This window comes from Mus caroli, chromosome 11 (assembly GCF_900094665.2).
Source record: "Mus caroli chromosome 11, CAROLI_EIJ_v1.1, whole genome shotgun sequence".
NCBI classification, from domain to species: domain Eukaryota; kingdom Metazoa; phylum Chordata; class Mammalia; order Rodentia; family Muridae; genus Mus; species Mus caroli.
This window is the reverse complement of record NC_034580.1, coordinates 81025502-81041262: the sequence shown is the minus strand read 5'-3', so window position 1 is coordinate 81041262 and position 15761 is coordinate 81025502. Positions and strand designations below refer to the sequence as shown.

The 15761-nt window shown below is 52.4% G+C and overlaps 1 protein-coding gene across 8 annotated transcripts in view; it reads right to left on the bottom strand.

Annotated features, from left to right (window-relative positions):
* Nucleotides 1–1372: 1372 nt before the first annotated feature.
* Bcas3 (BCAS3 microtubule associated cell migration factor) overlaps nt 1373–15761 on the bottom strand; it is a 470064-nt gene continuing 455675 nt past the window's right edge. For 2 of the 8 annotated variants that reach the window (XM_021178141.2, XM_021178144.2), the window contains 3 exons: nt 13302–13367; nt 5322–5412; nt 1373–2224 (listed from right to left, as the gene is read on the bottom strand). In XM_021178141.2, the coding sequence (XP_021033800.1) occupies nt 2188–2224; nt 5322–5412; nt 13302–13367 (194 nt within the window). In that variant the 3' untranslated portion in view covers nt 1373–2187. The remainder of the gene's footprint in view (nt 2225–5321; nt 5413–13301; nt 13368–15761) is intronic. The other 6 variants (XM_021178143.2, XM_021178146.2, XM_021178140.2 and 3 more) reach the window with 5 other exon arrangements.

The window sequence follows — 15761 nt, the reverse complement described above, 5'->3', positions numbered from 1 at the left end:
CTGGAGGAGGCCACATCTGTTTTTTTGCCCACTGTAAAGGGCTGGGCCAGGGTCCTTAGGTCCCCTGCGGGGCTGAGAAAGGTCCCATCTTTGTGTAGCAGAAGGGTGGGTGCAGGGGTCATGCTTTGCAGAGCTTCTCTACCATCTCTGATCAGCCAAGCCACCAGCTCTGTGCACAGAGCAGCCCATGGCACCCTCCTTTTGTCCTCTGTTGACTAAAGAGCTGCTCCAGCTGGGGACAGGGGCTGTGCCAGACATATCTATGTTGAATGCTCCTCAAATGGGAAAAGCTGCTCCCCTGGGGAGTCCCAGCTTGCTGGGCCTAGGTCTTGGGTTGTCACTCCTGTCTTTCTCCCAAGCTTTCTTCTGACACAGGGTTTCTCAGCTCCCAGGAGCCCAGGTAGGAGCAAAGTGTGATTTCAGATCTGGTGAAAGAGCCTAAATATTAAATTTTCTCTTCAGGTATTAGGGGTTGAATGCGGGCTATGGAGAGGACAGGGGCCCAGACGCTGGCCCTGCTCTGACTGGGAGGCTGCTTGTCTGTGAACTTAACCCTTCCATTAAAAACTCCACCTTAAAGCACACCTGGCTCAGTGGGTTTCTTTCCGTCCTTCCAGGACTTCTCTGGGGTCTCTGGGAGGTGCAGGTGAAGGAAGAGGGGCCAGAACTGCATTAGCCTCTTTCCTGATCACCATGCTTTTCTGTTGACAGCTGTCTCTCTGTCCACTCAGGTCCACAATAGGAGGGAGGGAACAGAAGCAAGAACTTAGGTATATGGTGGCTCATGCCTCAAATCTCAGCCCTCGAGGGATGCCAGCACAGGAGGTAGCAAGATCAGGAGTTCAGGGTTATACTTGGCTGCACAGAGGTTAGCCTGAGCTACCTGAGGTTAGCCTGAGCTACCTGAAACCTGGGCTCAGAAGCAAAACAAAACAACAAAACCCAAGAACTTGGAACACCCAAGTTGGTGTTCAAACTTTCAGAGGATACCCAGCTTTAGTCAACAGGCTCTCCATCTTCTGGGAGTGAGAGAGAGGTCCTCAAATGCACTAAGACAAGGCCACAGGCAAGGGCAAGCTCTCTTCCTTGAGCAACCCACCACATAGCAGGGGCAGGACTTGGAAGGAGGTCCAAGCTTGGCTCCTCCAGAAGTCAAAGGCTCTGGTAATAGGCAAGAATCTTAGAGACTGGACTTCAGTGAGGCCACACCTAAATTCCAGTGGGAAGGTTTTCCTCCCCTTTTCTTCCCAAGACAGGCTCCCCAGACACTTGTGTATAGTGAGGGTGTGGGTGTTGGGAGCCAGTGCCACGGTCAGACCTACAGGACTTTGCTCCGTGTTTGGATAGGACCCTGACCCCAGCAACTCAGGAATGAACACCAATTGCAGCGAGATTTATTGGACAAGACGTGCACTTTTGACACGGCCTCGGTAACTGCACTTCCCTTCATGGAACAGTACAGGACCAGGGGACAAGGGCTTAAAGATAAGACAGACAAATCTCCCCATGAGCCAACAGGGAAGCAAGGGGCAAGGGGAGGCCTCTTTCCTTCTTCCTCCCTATCGCTCTAGGTCTCAGTTCACTCCTGTTTTAGAACTGAGCAGGGGTACCTGGGGGCAATATGCAGCCTGAACTAGGTTAGGGCTGATGTCCATCAAAATGCTTGGCTGGATCTTTCAACTCTCCCCTACCAGAGATCCTAAGATCTGGCCCCTGTTCCAGTCCCCTGTGAGTAGTTAGAAAATACAAAAGCGGATCCAGTGCGGGATGTTGTGTGCAAAGAGAGAAGGGACTGAGTTTCTGCAGTCTCTTTGGGCCACAGCCCCCACTGACAGGAGTGGGGGAGGTCAGGGTGTACCAAGGTGTTCTGAAGGTCTCTTCTCGTCCAGTTAGGGATGAACAGCTGTTGTCACTAAGCTTAGGGAAGGTGGGATTGAGGAGACTGAAAAGGGTGGGACCAGAGGCGTGCGGGACGGGGTGGTGGTGGTGGTGTAGGGAGATGGGGGTACTCCCCCCTCCCAGTCAGTCCCTCTAGGGGTGAGCGGGCCAGCCAGTCAGAAGCAGGTGGCTGGTGCCTAGGGGAAGCCCGTGGGGAAGAGGCTGAGCGGCTGGCTCTCGTTGGTAGGGAGCGGAGATCGGTAGCCATCGAAGTTTCTTGGGATGCTGCCACTGGTGGAGCCTGAGCTGTTACTCAGAGTCTCGATGCTTCCCTCTCGCTGAAGTTCTGCAAAACAGAGGAGAGGACCAGGCTTGGTCAGAGTCAGCTGGAGATGGGGGCACACCCTGGACTTGGCCTCTCACTATGAGGCCCCATTGTGGGTCCATCCATGTGCTTTTGTAGGGAGGCTCCTCCCACCTGCTCTCCATGTGGGCCAAGTGGCAGCTCAGGTCACAAGGGGCTCAGTTGGGAGAAGAAGCCCCCCTTGGCTAGCAGCCTCTAGCTTTTTACCTGGGTGTTTCTTTCACTGTGGGGAAGTCTTCAGGCCATTAGTATAAAGCCCTATGCGATGACACTGCTTCTCATGGGGTGCTCCTGCTCATGCACTCATGCTTGGCCAGCATTCTGCCTCAACCCTTAGTCACACTATCCAGAATCAGTAGGTGGGCACAAACCAGGACAAGAGAGGAGACAGTATGCCTGTCTGCTCTGTCCCGACTGCTCTTCCAGCTGACTTGTCTCGAGCTCCGTCCCAGCTTAGCCCCACTGTTCCCTTGCTCTCACTCACAAGTTCCACCTGCTAGCAGAGCTTGAGCTTGTAGAAACTGTGTGGCTTCTCTGTATAACGGGATCCTTTGTGGGAGTCTCTTCCACTGAAGAGAGAGGCCCTTACTTGCCTCAGTCTTTCCTCTTAGCCTTACCCCACCGCAGCCAAGTTTCCTGGGGACCCACAGAATTTATATGCTGAGTTGGTCTGTAGAGTAGCAAGGCCTGCTGCCCTGGTTCTTGTACCTCCACACTGCTATTTTGGATATGGAAGCCAGATCTATTTACCTATGATAATCTTAACTGATTTACCATCTCTTCAACCAACTGGGGTGGGCAGAGGGCTGGGAATAGGAGACCCTACTTGCTGGATCCATTCCCTGGCTTTCTAAGGTAGTCCGTTCCTGCTCTCTCTTTGCTTTGAGCTGTTGCCTCTAAAACATGGGCAAGCACAGGCATAGACATTTCTGGCGTCTTCTCCAAACTCAGATGTGACCTACAGCTTAGCTTCTTCCTCTGCAGTCTGTCTGTCTGTGTTTTACAGTTTTGCTTGCCGACCTCAGGAAAACAGAACCTTAAGAAGTTACTCGAAACATCAAGGTATATTCAGCGATACACTCATCTGGTTTCAGAGCTCAGTATCCAGCCTGTACCTGCCCCAGTCCCCTGCCACCAAACACATGCAGCACAGCTGGCTTTGGTTAGGGAGTGAGGGTCATGGCCCCCACTAGGCTGGCCATCACCATCCAGCCATTCCTGCCCTCTGAAGGCCACACTGTAGCCCAAGTTGGGCTGCCCAGAAGCAGCAGCCGCCGCCACGGAATGGGTCAGGGAAATGCTAACCATGCCAGTCATGTCTGGGCCTAGCCCAGTTGGATGGGTACACAGCATTATCACTCCTAGCAGGTTGGGACTGTTGTGAGGAGGAGGAGGAGGAGGAGGACTGTGGATACAGGCTGAGGGACTGGCTGTGGTGCCTGATCCCCAAGAGACACTGGCTTCCTGCGGGGGCCTTGGCTCTGGGAAAGCCATGAGATAACTATATGGACAGAAAGATGAGGCAGAGAGCTGCTCAGATCTTTTCCTCCAGCTTGCTTTCGGGTTCAACTTCATCTGGGGACAGGAGCATTGTTCCGCTTGAGGGAGAAGGCTAGAGAGCAAAGGGAGGCCCTAAGCATCAGCGAGCAGAAGGGCTTCCCAGGAGGAACCGCCAATAGCGTCCATTTTCTCTCCTCCTTTCCCCACAAGCAAGCCCAGGAGTGCCCCAGAGAGACCCGAAGGACCTGAGAGGCTTGCAGAGGCCATGCCCTCCCGCGCAGCCATCCTAGCACTAGGGGGCGCTGACAGCAGGGCCAGAAGGGCAGGAGAGGAGCAGGCAGTAGTAGCAAGAAAAGCAGGGGCCTCTTAGTGATACAGATAGGATGGATGCAGGCCCAAGGAAAGATGCCCCAGATAAAGGAGCAGGAGAGGCCATCAGTGAGGGAAAAGGGGCTTCTTTGCTGAGCAGAGAGAGAGTCCCAGCAGTCTTGATACAAATGCAACATATCCACACTGCCAAGAAAGCTAAGAAATCCACAGCCCAGGCCCCAGCTCCGCACCCCACTGTCCCTCTGCACAGGCCCCAGCAACATCCCCAGCCATCCTGGTGACCCCACCACATGAGTCTGAGTGAACGCACCCCATCCATCAAGTGACACTGCAGGGACAGTTGCCAAGGGGTTACAAGATGGAGGCCAGGTGTGGCTGAGCTGCCTGGCCCATTCTTTCTCTTGGTTGCTTAGGCCTGGGAGAGATGGGGCCGGACAGGAGCGTTTAGCGGCCCCACATCTCAGGGTGCCTAAGATTTTGCTGACTGTCTTCTTTACACATTGCACTGGTTAGTCTGAAATGGCCGCTGGGTCCCAAGATCTCCATATTCTCACTCCAAGCCAGGAAACTGTGAACCTCATCTTGTTATCCCTCTAAAGACATCCATTCATGCCTTATGGTCCCCAGGTATAAATTCCCTGGCACTACCAATGGCTGTTCACAGCCTGCCACCCTGTCTGACCTCACTGGTGTTTCCTATTTGAATGAGGAGCTTGCTGTGGACAGCTTTAGGCTGCCAAGCTCCAACATGTCTGCTTCTCTTCCTGAGCTTTCCACGAGTGTCTGCTCTTCTGCGAACCACAGTGTCCACTGCAGAGCCCTAGGCTTGGAACTTCTCACTTGACTCCTAGTTAGCTCTCAGGAAGACAGGCCCTGCTCGGGAATGTGTGCTTCGTCCCTGCTTCTCCAGTCACAATCCCCAGGCCTGAAAAGTAGCTTGTGCTGAAAAATAATTTCTGGAATGAATTAATGGTGTGGTGGGAGACATAGGACCTCTCTCCAGCATGGACAGTCAGTGAGAGGCCCAGGGGCCCTGCTGGTCCTGCCGGGACGGTTTCTTTGGCGCTTTTCTAGCGACTTCTATCAAACCCAATCTCTTTCTATTCCTCCAAAGACACCAGAGTGAGAGTGTGTGTTTTGTGGGGCGTGAACATGGAGGAGGGCAGATGCACACGGGATCCCCACTTGAGTCACCCCCCAGCCCTGGAGCAAGCGGCGAGTAGAACCGCGTGGAAGTGCGTGGCCTTACCTTCCTCCGTCTCGAACGCACGCTTTGTTACTGTTGGGCTGTTCACGCACGCTGGGCTGTTGGCATTGTTTTTTTTTTCCTTTTTTTTTCCCTTTTGGAAAGAAAAGCATTGAGGAATCTTTTTCTGTGTTTTCTTTGAGAGATCTGGACAATGCTCCAGAAGTACACGGAGCTCCACAAGCAGGAGGAGGAGGTGGAGGGAGGTGCAGGGGTGACACACGGGCAAAGGGCGGTCTTGCAGGGACACTCTGCTGTCCAGGACACTGACATGCACGTGAGGCGGCAGGAGGCTGACTGGTCATGGAGGGGCGGGCCCAGAGGCAGAAGTGTTGTGAATCTTTCAGTATGGGGGTAGGGGAAGAGGAGTCACACAGTAAGCACAGAACACATAAAAAGACGGTTTCTAGAAGGGGATAAACAGGGACCTATGGCCCATGCAGTGACAGACAGGGCCCCATGCAGGTGGGTTGCTGGGAGAGGAAGAGGAAGGAGGCAGGCTGACAAGTTTTCGGAGGGAACCCTGGACATTTTAACATAGTAGCCTGGTTTTGGTTCACCATTGCCCTCCCTCTGTCCCCGCCTCCCCAACCCCACCTTCCCTAAGTCCCAGCAGCTTACTGCAGTATAAGTAGACACCAGATAAAGCCTAGCAGAACCAGCTAGGGCCAGTCAACTAGGGAGGTTCTCCAAGCAACACGGAGTCTGGCCCATGCTTTAAGAAAGCTTGTTCTCCTATCCCCAGCCCTCCCGATAGCAGGGCAGCACATAAGGAGGAGCCTCAAGCAAGTTCTCAGACTCAGGCTGTGCCCTCGCATTCTCCAGGGACTTGGTGACCCTGAGCTCACCGGAGGGAGAACTGGTCCTAGGGCAGGCCACTAATACTTACTACTGCCCATGATCCCACACCACACTGGTCTTACGAGAAACCAGGCTTGTTACCATAGCTGATCCCCAGTGGCAGAGACTAGGCAGGCCACAGGGGACAGGAGTGGACAGCAGGGCCAGCAATGAGAAGGGCGAGGCCTCTGCTTTCATGAAATAAATAAGCCTGAAGCAGAGGAGGCCTTGTCTGCATGTTACCCCAATTCTACACTGTGCCTGTCAAATTCCTAAGGCATATGAGGGACAAAGAGGTGGCTGGCCTCTCAGAAGGTCTCTGGCTACTTGGGAACATCTGCGAGGAACAAGAAAAGGAGCCACAGTCAATCTCTGAAGAGATAGGTACAGCTGCCCCTGTTCCTTATCCTAGAGTGGGCACAGCCCTTTGGCCAGGCATGAATTGCTGTGCCTGGCTCTTGGAAGCTCTAGGAGGGAGCTGATGAGTGAAGGGGTGTGTATGGGGGGGGGTGTACAATGACTTCATGCATCATGAGGTCTGACTTCCCATTCCCTGAGGAGGGAGGGAGACACTGAAGATACCAGGCCTTAGTGAGGCCTGAGACTGCTGTGGAAGACTTAGTAGGAAGAAGGCTTCAGCAGAAGGCTGAAGTAAATTCTGCTGTGGGCTGGGTAGTTTTCAGGTCTGTCTAGTCTAGGGATCCTGGGCAGTACAGCACTGTAGGGACCCCAAGTCTCCAGGATCGAGAAGGACCCCAGGGACCTGCAAAGGTAATGCTGTGTGTGTTTGGAAGAGGGTGCCTGGGGCCCAGGCTCAGTTTTGGAGCAGCCCTGGGACTTCTGCCACCATTAATCCATCAGCATCTACTGCCTGCCCCAGCCAACCTTGCTGTGTGCATGAGTGCCAAGATGCTGCTCATTAAAAGGATTAGCAGAGCGTTTTTATTAGGTCCTGGCTGTAGCAGCATACCCTACTCCTAAACTAACCACCCAAGCAGCCCAGTAGGCCTGGGATTAGACCTGGTGGGAGGGGGAGTCTGCCCCTGCTGAGGCTCTGACCATTTCCTGCGGTGAAGAGGGGGTAAGCCTTCCCTAAATGTCTGACTTAGAATTTCAACCTGAAAAGACAGGTAGGATGGAGCGAGCAGTCTAGGCAAGCTGTTAAGAGCACAGGCTCTGGCCACCTGCTTCCTGGGTGACTTTGGGCAGGGTGCTTTGGGTTCCTGAGCACGAGGATAACGATGTCTGTTTTATAGTCTGGCTGTAGGAATGAAATTAAATAATGCATGGGGAGCCCGTCCCAGAGTGCTCAAAGCTTCCAGTCAGCAAATGTGAGTTACTATTATTGTTGCAATCGAATTAGTCACTGTGATTATCCCCAGGACTTCAGGGGCCCTCTGCAGCCTCCTCCCCAGCAGGTGGCCCTGCCACCCAGGCCCCTACCAGCTCTGCCTCCGTTGCAACCTGGGCAAAAAGTCTTTTAAATCAAGAAATGGCCCAGGGCGGTTGGCAGATGCCCGTTCACAGGTTTGCATTTCCTGCCTTCCCTCTTTCCAAACACCCTCTCCCAAGATGGAGAATAAATCCCCAACCCTGTTGACACGCATTGATTTCTCTCTCCTCCTGCATCTACCTCCCAGTCCTCCTTTCTTGGGGTTGGCTTGGTGGGGAGCTCAGGGCAATGAATGGATACAGAGAAGCCAGCCAAATGCCCTGTCTTACCCAGTGCCTAACATAGGAAAGATTTGTAAAGAATAAAACAGTTTTCAGTTCCTTTCTTCTTGAAGGTTCTTGGGTGGGAAGTCAGGTATGTGATGGGTGGGGGTGGGGGTGTTCTCTCATTAAGAAGTCAGGGTGATTTTCCCTTGAAGGGATAAAAATAATGAGGAGACCAGATGACCACAGGACAGTGAAAAGTTCAGTAAATTGGTTCAGAAGAGGTCTGTCCCAAGCAAGCCATTTTATTAATAAGAAGCTTACACACAGGGGCAAAACAGTACAGAAAGGAAGAGGGGGAAAAACGGAGTGGGGGAGGGAGGAGGGAGAAGGAGGGAAAACCAGATACACAGAGAGACAGACAAACACAGAGAAACAAACACAGACAGACACAGGGATAAATGAGAGTCCTGAGTGCTTCCTGGGGCTAAGACCTGCGCAGCTGGCCCTGATGTCACCTGGGAGGTGGCTGGGCCTGGCAGACATGGTCAGGGCCTGTATGAGGCCATTCCCTGAGTGTGGTGAGGAGGTAGGGGCATGTTCAGTGGGGACATGGGGATATGGATGGTGTTGGCTGAGATCCCTGAGACTGTGACCATCATCAGAGACCATACTCTGGGCTGGAGGTAGCCTCAGCCTCTGGGGCCTTTTCTTAGGAGGTTAAAAGTCCTGCAGTTAAAGGGAGCATCCTGGGAGAGATGGCGTCCCTTGGCATTTAACACACCTCTCAGCTCTAGGGTTGGCTGCCTGGCTCTCTAGACCTTCCCTCTGTGCCCTCTCCAGCCTTCCCTCCCCTCAGGCTTCTAAGCTTGTAAGGATGCCAGTAGTCAAAGGGCTTCTGATCCTGGGGAGGTCTGGAAAAACTGGGGGCTAAAGCTAGTGGAGACAGAGACAGGAGTCACCTTAGTCACCTTGCTCCTCCAGCAGGGCCTCTGGGACCTTGCCAGGCTCACCCTCAGAAGCTGCAAGGCAAAGGCTGAAAAGGCTCCACCCACTCAGATCACAGGAATCCTGGTTTGGAGATGAAAAGCAGGGCTAGCTCTGGCCTGCTCTTATCTCTGGGGCTTAACACCTATGTCTGAACCCAGATCCCTGGCTGGCTGACGCCAGTCTTCTGGTGTCTTACACTACACACATGCCTGGCGCCCTGAGTGCTTTCAGAATGGAGCTGCCTGGGGCAACAGAAACCTCCTTCCTGGACAGGTCAGCCCTCCAGACCCCATCAACACACTTCCCCTTCTCTCTGCTCAGCTTTTGTCCCGACTCAGATACACAAAGGGACACAGTCCACCATGAGAAAATGAGGCTATTTTTCTAGGGCCTATCCTGACTCCCCAGCTGCCAGCTGCCAGTGGTAAAGGCAGATCTCAGGTGCTTTCAGCTCAGGGAGCCTTGGTCACAGGGCCATGCAGGGTGACTAAGAGCCTCAGCTACCACTGAGGAGAGACCCAGGCCTAGAAGAACCTAAATGCTCCTGCATATGCAGTTAGACCTTGAGAGTGGTGGTCAGTACGCAGGAAAACAGGTGGAGCAGCAGAGCTGGGCTTTACCTTCAACCCAAATACCTGGCATAGAGCCCCTGAGAACTTGGTTCTCAACAGCAGGCCAGGGTGGTGCCAACACCATGGCTTGGGGCCTGAGGCAGACCAGACAGTTTAAGCCCTCCCTGGTGGGTCTATGTGAGAGGCACATGGTGACAGGAGACATGTGCATGGGAAACCAGAGGTAGGAGAATAAAGAAGCTGGGGAGGGGAGGAGTTCTCAGAAGGAGACCTCTTGCAGAGTCCTATGCCATGGCCACTCGGTCTCTAGCCTCTCTGCTAGAGCTGACTAAATGTGTCTGTGCATGCACATGCGTATCCTTATGTGTGTGGTGGGGGCAGGGCACTGAAGTTCCAGGCAGAGCTGATTACAGCATGGCCCCACATCTATACAGCTTTTGACATGTCATGAGAACCGCTGGTCGGGCTGGGGGCTGGAGCCTAACCCACCCAGGCAGTCATAGTCTTGAACCATCAAGTATGGGTACTTTCAGAAACTGATTCCCAGGAAACCCACAACATCAGAACCTCCCTAAGTCTTAGCTTCCAAGGACAAGGCAGAACAACTAGCAACATGCTACATCACTCAACACTCGGTGACCCTCTCAGCACCCACCATATTAAAACAACACTAAATGTTGACCAAGGCCAAATCCATCCAGTCACAGGAATCTGTGAAGGGACAGAAAATGTGGAGTTGACCTGGCTCACACTTCCTCTCTGAGGTGTTTGATGACTGGCTAAAACTAAATTTTAGTTGGCCCTGACTGAGCTCCATATAGAAAGCCATGAGGAAAAAGGGGTGTAAGAGGGTCATTGTTCTGGCCCTAGGACATCAGAGAGTGCTCAGTAACCTGGGAAAGCCATTTGCATCTGCAGACCATGAGGGGAGGGAGGGAGGGAAGATGCCATGGGCTGTGTAAGGCTGTCAGGCAATAGGGTGCTAGGGGCCTTCGTCAGAGAGTACCCCTTAGATGCCTGGGAACGGGACCTAGAGTAGACACCTCACAGGGGGAACACTAGATCCTGGTGCCATTTAAGGCTGACTCAGAGTTGAGCAGCATGGCAGATACCTCTTTGGAGATGGAGAATGCCAGGCCTGGTGCTATGGCATAACCTCTTCATGTAGGCACTAACAAGGGGCTGGGATGAGTCTTGTGGGCTGGGCACGTGGGTCCCATTTCACACAGTCCTAAAGAAGACACAGGGCTGCAAGACCTATCTTAAGCCCCAGTCAGGGTATATCACAAGTTAGTCTCCAGTCTTATGAGATAGCAGAGCCTGCAGACCACAGGAGAGATGCTATTGACCGGTGGGGGCTGGAGCCACATCTGGTCCTCATTCAAATGTCCAAGCGTAATTAAATTCTCTACGACGCAGCGGAAGAGTTTGCTAAGATGTGGCTTACCCCTTTTCCATGAGGGCTAAGAAATCACAGTTCTTGTTCTATCAAGAGACTCACCCTCTTTCCTGCCACTATCCTGTCCTAAACAGAGAGGGCAAAGGCCTACCCCACCCTCATCTGTTTGTCTCTATGCTTCCTTCTCTCCCTGTCTCCTTCCTTCCTTCCTTTCCTCCCTCCCTCCTCTCTTTTCCTTCCTTTGGCACACAGGCTCTTACTATGTTAAAAAGGCTGGTCTTGAACCCTTACATTTAAGGGATCCTCCTGCCTTGGCTTCTTGAGTAGCTTGAACTACTGGTATGTGTTTGGCCTCTCTTTCTGTTTTGTAGAATGGACAGGCTGGGGCCAGCATTAGGTATGTGATTTACAGGAGACCCTCTTCCCCCTCAACCATGCTGTCTACCCATCTGAGAGGACTAAACCGGAGACCGAGACCAAGCAAGTGTCCACTGGGGCTTGTGGGAGGGGGAGGCTACTGTCACCATTCCTCTTGTGAGGCTCTTCCCTGGACCTGAGGAGGCAGACCCTGTAAGAATGACTTACTTCAGTGATGCCCATCTCCGTCCATGGGATATACGGGGTGTCCTATAAGGCTGTGCTAAGGGAGTACTAATGACAGTGACTGAGAAGGACACTTCTGGAGGGCTGAGACAAGAGACTCTTCCTACCCTGGCCCTAGAGCCCAGAGCAGGGTGAGCGTGCTGCCCTAGTACACTACCTGTCCCTCACTCTGTCTCTCAAGACTGCTGCTTGGTGAGGGAGTGCCCCTTCCCCAGCTTTCCATGCCCTCATCAGAGGCATCCATCTGCAGATGAGGCCAAGGGTGATCTCCTGAAAGGAGAGCCTAAGAGTGTGGAACAGCAGGGACAGCAGGGCCTGAGGAGACTGCCCAGCTCCCTTCCACAGCTTCAGGCAACTTCCTTCCAGGCTCCCCTCAGTACCTCCTTACAGCCAAACAGAAGGCTCCTGGGATGGCTACTTCCCCAGCCTCCCTGCCCACCCGAGCATCTTCGGTTTACAGTGTCTTTTTACTCAGGGATTTATGGCTTTCATGGTAATGGCTTCCATTCTATTTCCTCCATGCTGATATTTTGACTCATTATGGTGCAGGCTTTATGAGTGTTTCTTAATACGTAGAGGTATTTTGTTTCCCCTTTGAAACAAACTGTCCTGTGAGTTAATGACTTGTGGGTGTGGGTGCAACCCAGAGACAAGCAGGAGTTGGGGAGAGGATGACAAGGTCGGGGCCATGCAGAACCCTCTAGATTTAAAAACAAAGCTCTGTCGAGGTCCTTTAAGTCTCACTAAGCACTCACAAGCGACCAGGACCACTCAGTCAGTGGGCTGGACAGCACTTCCCTGGAGGATGGGCAGCTACACAAATACCTGGGTAGGAACCCATCAATCTCAGTGTTTTTGTGAGAGTTGATTTAACTTTTTGGTGGCATTTAGCTTAGGGCCGCATGTTTGCTAGCCTTTTCATTGATGAATAAAGTTTTAAGGAAACTGACCAAATTCCCTGTCCGGCAGTCCTATGCTAAATCTGACAAAAGATACACGTCAGGATAAGGCCTCTGTGGCCTCTGTTACGGTCTCAGGCTGTACTGTAGAGCCTGTGCGCCTGTGCCATGATGAGCGGGGTAGGTGGGGTGGGGGTGGGGTCTCATGTAACTGCGGTGGTGCCACCCTTCCCTGACTGCAGCCCAGGCTGGGCTGGTATGGCTCCCTCTGCCTCTGTGTTGATCTCACAGACAGGCTGCTGGTGCCGGACCCTATTCATTATTCAATTCAGCTGGCTCGGACTTTGAGCCTTTCCATTTGCTCCTCCAGGAGGGATAACAAATCTAGAAATGCAATTCCACTTTGGTGTATTAAGATATTGATTTGCCTGTCGAGCAGAAGTGCATTTGTTCTGCCAGCCCTCCCATGGGTAGGAAGGGGTTAACCAAATGTTTATCACAAGGCTGGCTTCAGAGTTGAAAGTAATGTGATCAGTAATGAATTTTGTGTTACATTAGGTTGTATAAATGGACAGACAAGCGCAGACAACAAGTGGCCAGGAGTCGGGGCTAATCTAATGATGTAAAAATAGAGACAGCACCAATTATACTAGGGGCCAGCTCCAGGCTCCTGCAGGGACTGCAAATGAATAGGTACAAATCAAATTACTCACTAATAGACGCACTACAAGAGGGGCAGTCAATGGTAAATGCATTAGAGCCCAGTGACCTCTCTGCTCTGCACAGCAGAGTCCCAAAATTTGACTTGCATCTTCAGAGTGGGGGGCAGGGAGTGGCACTCTCAAAGAAACTCTTGTTGGGTGAAAGATGGCCACCACTCCCCATCCCAGTCCCCTGCAGAAGAGACCTCCTGTCCTAACTGACTGAGGCCTGAGTTCTGGGGGCAGAGGACACCCACGTGAGGGGATGGGAGCAGTGGGACCAAGCCTTCTTTCTGTGTAGGCAAAGACAGGAAGTTACATACCCAAACACTTCACAGCCATGGGTCTCTCGGGGGTGCTGATTTTGACTGCTACGTCAAGGGCTGTGTCTGCATTGGAAATAAAATAATTCTTTAAAGAGCATCAGACAACGGACCTTCTAAGAGTCCAACAAGAGCTGAGATCGAACTGAGTAGATATCAAATCTGGTTTGACCACTCATATTTGTAGGGGAGAATTCTGGGGTGTGTTCCAAGGTCCAGCACATCTAGATTTTTCATTAGCCAAAGCTAGCAGTCTCCATCTCTTCCTTCTTCCTCCCCGGTCTCCATGGACTGAGTTCCTCTATTCCTGCCTGCTATTGGGGGTGGGGAGGGAAGGATGAGGATGTAGGCTCATGTTGGGGCAGCTCCTTGGATTTTCTTTAATGGTTCTGCGGATTTCGACGCCAGGCCTGAAGTCCAAAGCTGCTTGACAATGTGGGGGCTGCTTTGCTTTGTGGAGATATGCTCAGAGCTAGCCTGGTATCCCCAACAGCAGTTCTTAGTGGCTTGTGCACGACTGAACAACAAAGCTCTTAGACTTCTGAGGACCGTCCAAGCTCCACGGAGGTGTGGCCCCAGAGGCTTGGTTCACACTACCCAGCCACCCCCACCCTAAGGCCAGCACCACACAGTCGTACACAGAGTGGAGATGGTATGCTGGTCCTGGCCAGGGAGGCCTAGAGACACAGGGAATGTGCCAATATAATGGGCACAGGGGAGGTAAGGGGAAAGAATGGAAAAAGTCGTCCTGAATGAATGAAGCAATTGGAAGGCCAGTCTCTCCAAACTTGATTAATTACAGAGGGGTAAACTACAAGCTACTTAGCTACAGTAACAGGACATATGTGGGGATGAGGAAGGAGACAGCTATGAGAACTGCTGGAGGATTCAGCCCCCAGACTTAAGTTGTCTCAGGCAGTGGGACCTGCAAGTTCCTGGGGCCAGGGTCGTACAGGAAGAGCAAGCAGCAACAAAATCAGCCAAGGCTGGAGACGCATCCACTATCTTTGCTATGGGCAATCCACAATGTCTCATATTTAGTGTAACCAAGGGCCATGTCTAACCTTTCTTTCCTGTGGGTGTACCTGTTTTGTAGCCCATAGCTCCTTGCCATCTGAAAAGTTGGGCACCTAAGCCACTGTGTGCTGGTGCTCCGCTTTGCTGGGCCTCACACCTTACACAAGGGCCAGTGATTAAAGGTGAAGTCAGGCAGAGGAGGAGGCACCAAGGAGAATCCTCCCTTGGGTTAACCATTTACCCATTGTAACGATCTAGGGAAGGCCCCTGGCAACTGTCCTGCAGCCCGCCACCCTCTGCTCAAGCCCGCACACGCTCCACAGTTGCTTTACTTGGGCAGCCCGTGGAAAGGGTATGCCAAAGAGTCACCAAAGAGTCACCAAAGCGGCCACACCAGCACTTCCTCTTTGTGGACAAGAATCAGCATGCTATGCAATGGGCATACATGGAAAAAAATGTATTAGCCTGGACGTCTACTGTGGCTCCTCCTCTGGATGCAGCTCCGGAGGGGGCAGAGGAGAGGGGCAGAGACAGAATCTAGCTGGAGCTGGATCCAAGCCTTGGCCTGGAACTAAGAAGTATGTCTTTTAAGCATGAAAATTATTCCCATGGCTCTGGCTGCCTTTCATTTACCTCTCAGAGGCCACAAAAACCCAATCAGTCATTCAACAAACATTAACTGAGGTTCAGCTTGGCATTCATCCCAGGGCTGGATGCTGGGCAAGGAGAACTGGTGGTTGAAGGTAACAAAGAGGAATCAGGTTGGGTCCAAGGAACAAGAACTGGGTCAAGATGCACTCTAGGCTATGGATGAGGGAGGAGCTGAAGGGCCCACGGAGCTGGCCCTTCCCTAAGTGGCATGAGAAGGATGTCAGCCGTGGCTCGTTAATGGGAAAGTAAGATCCTTGTCTGGGGCCAAGCATCCTAGATGCAGTTGGCTCAGGGACACTATGTGAATGAGGAAGTTGAGTCACAGAGGACACTATGAATGTGGTCTGGAGAAATGACCTTGCCCAGAGAGTGGTCAGCTTTAGGGTGGTCCAGCGTGCTGGCAGGGTTGGGAAGCTGGAGTCACATGCTTACAAAGGAAGTGGTGGGATCTGAAGTGGGATGGGGAAGGTCAGTCAGGCAGGAGAGGTCACAGACATTGAAAAAAAAACACAACAACAACATGGTAAAAACCTGGGTTGGGCTATGAAGGCAGCTAGCATTTCTAAGTAGGGAAGTGACCTCGGCCTCCCTGGGGATGGGGTCCCCTTCCTCTATGGGAGTCCCTGTTTTGAATAAAAGGCAGGTCACATTCTGAGTAGGTGAGGCTAGCAAGATGGTCAGCATTCGGTACTCCTATTTGAGCAATAATGTTTCCTTTGGTGATGCTGGAGACTGAACTCAGAACCCTGTGCACTGTGGACCAGCACTCTATAGTGAGCTCCATCCCTACCC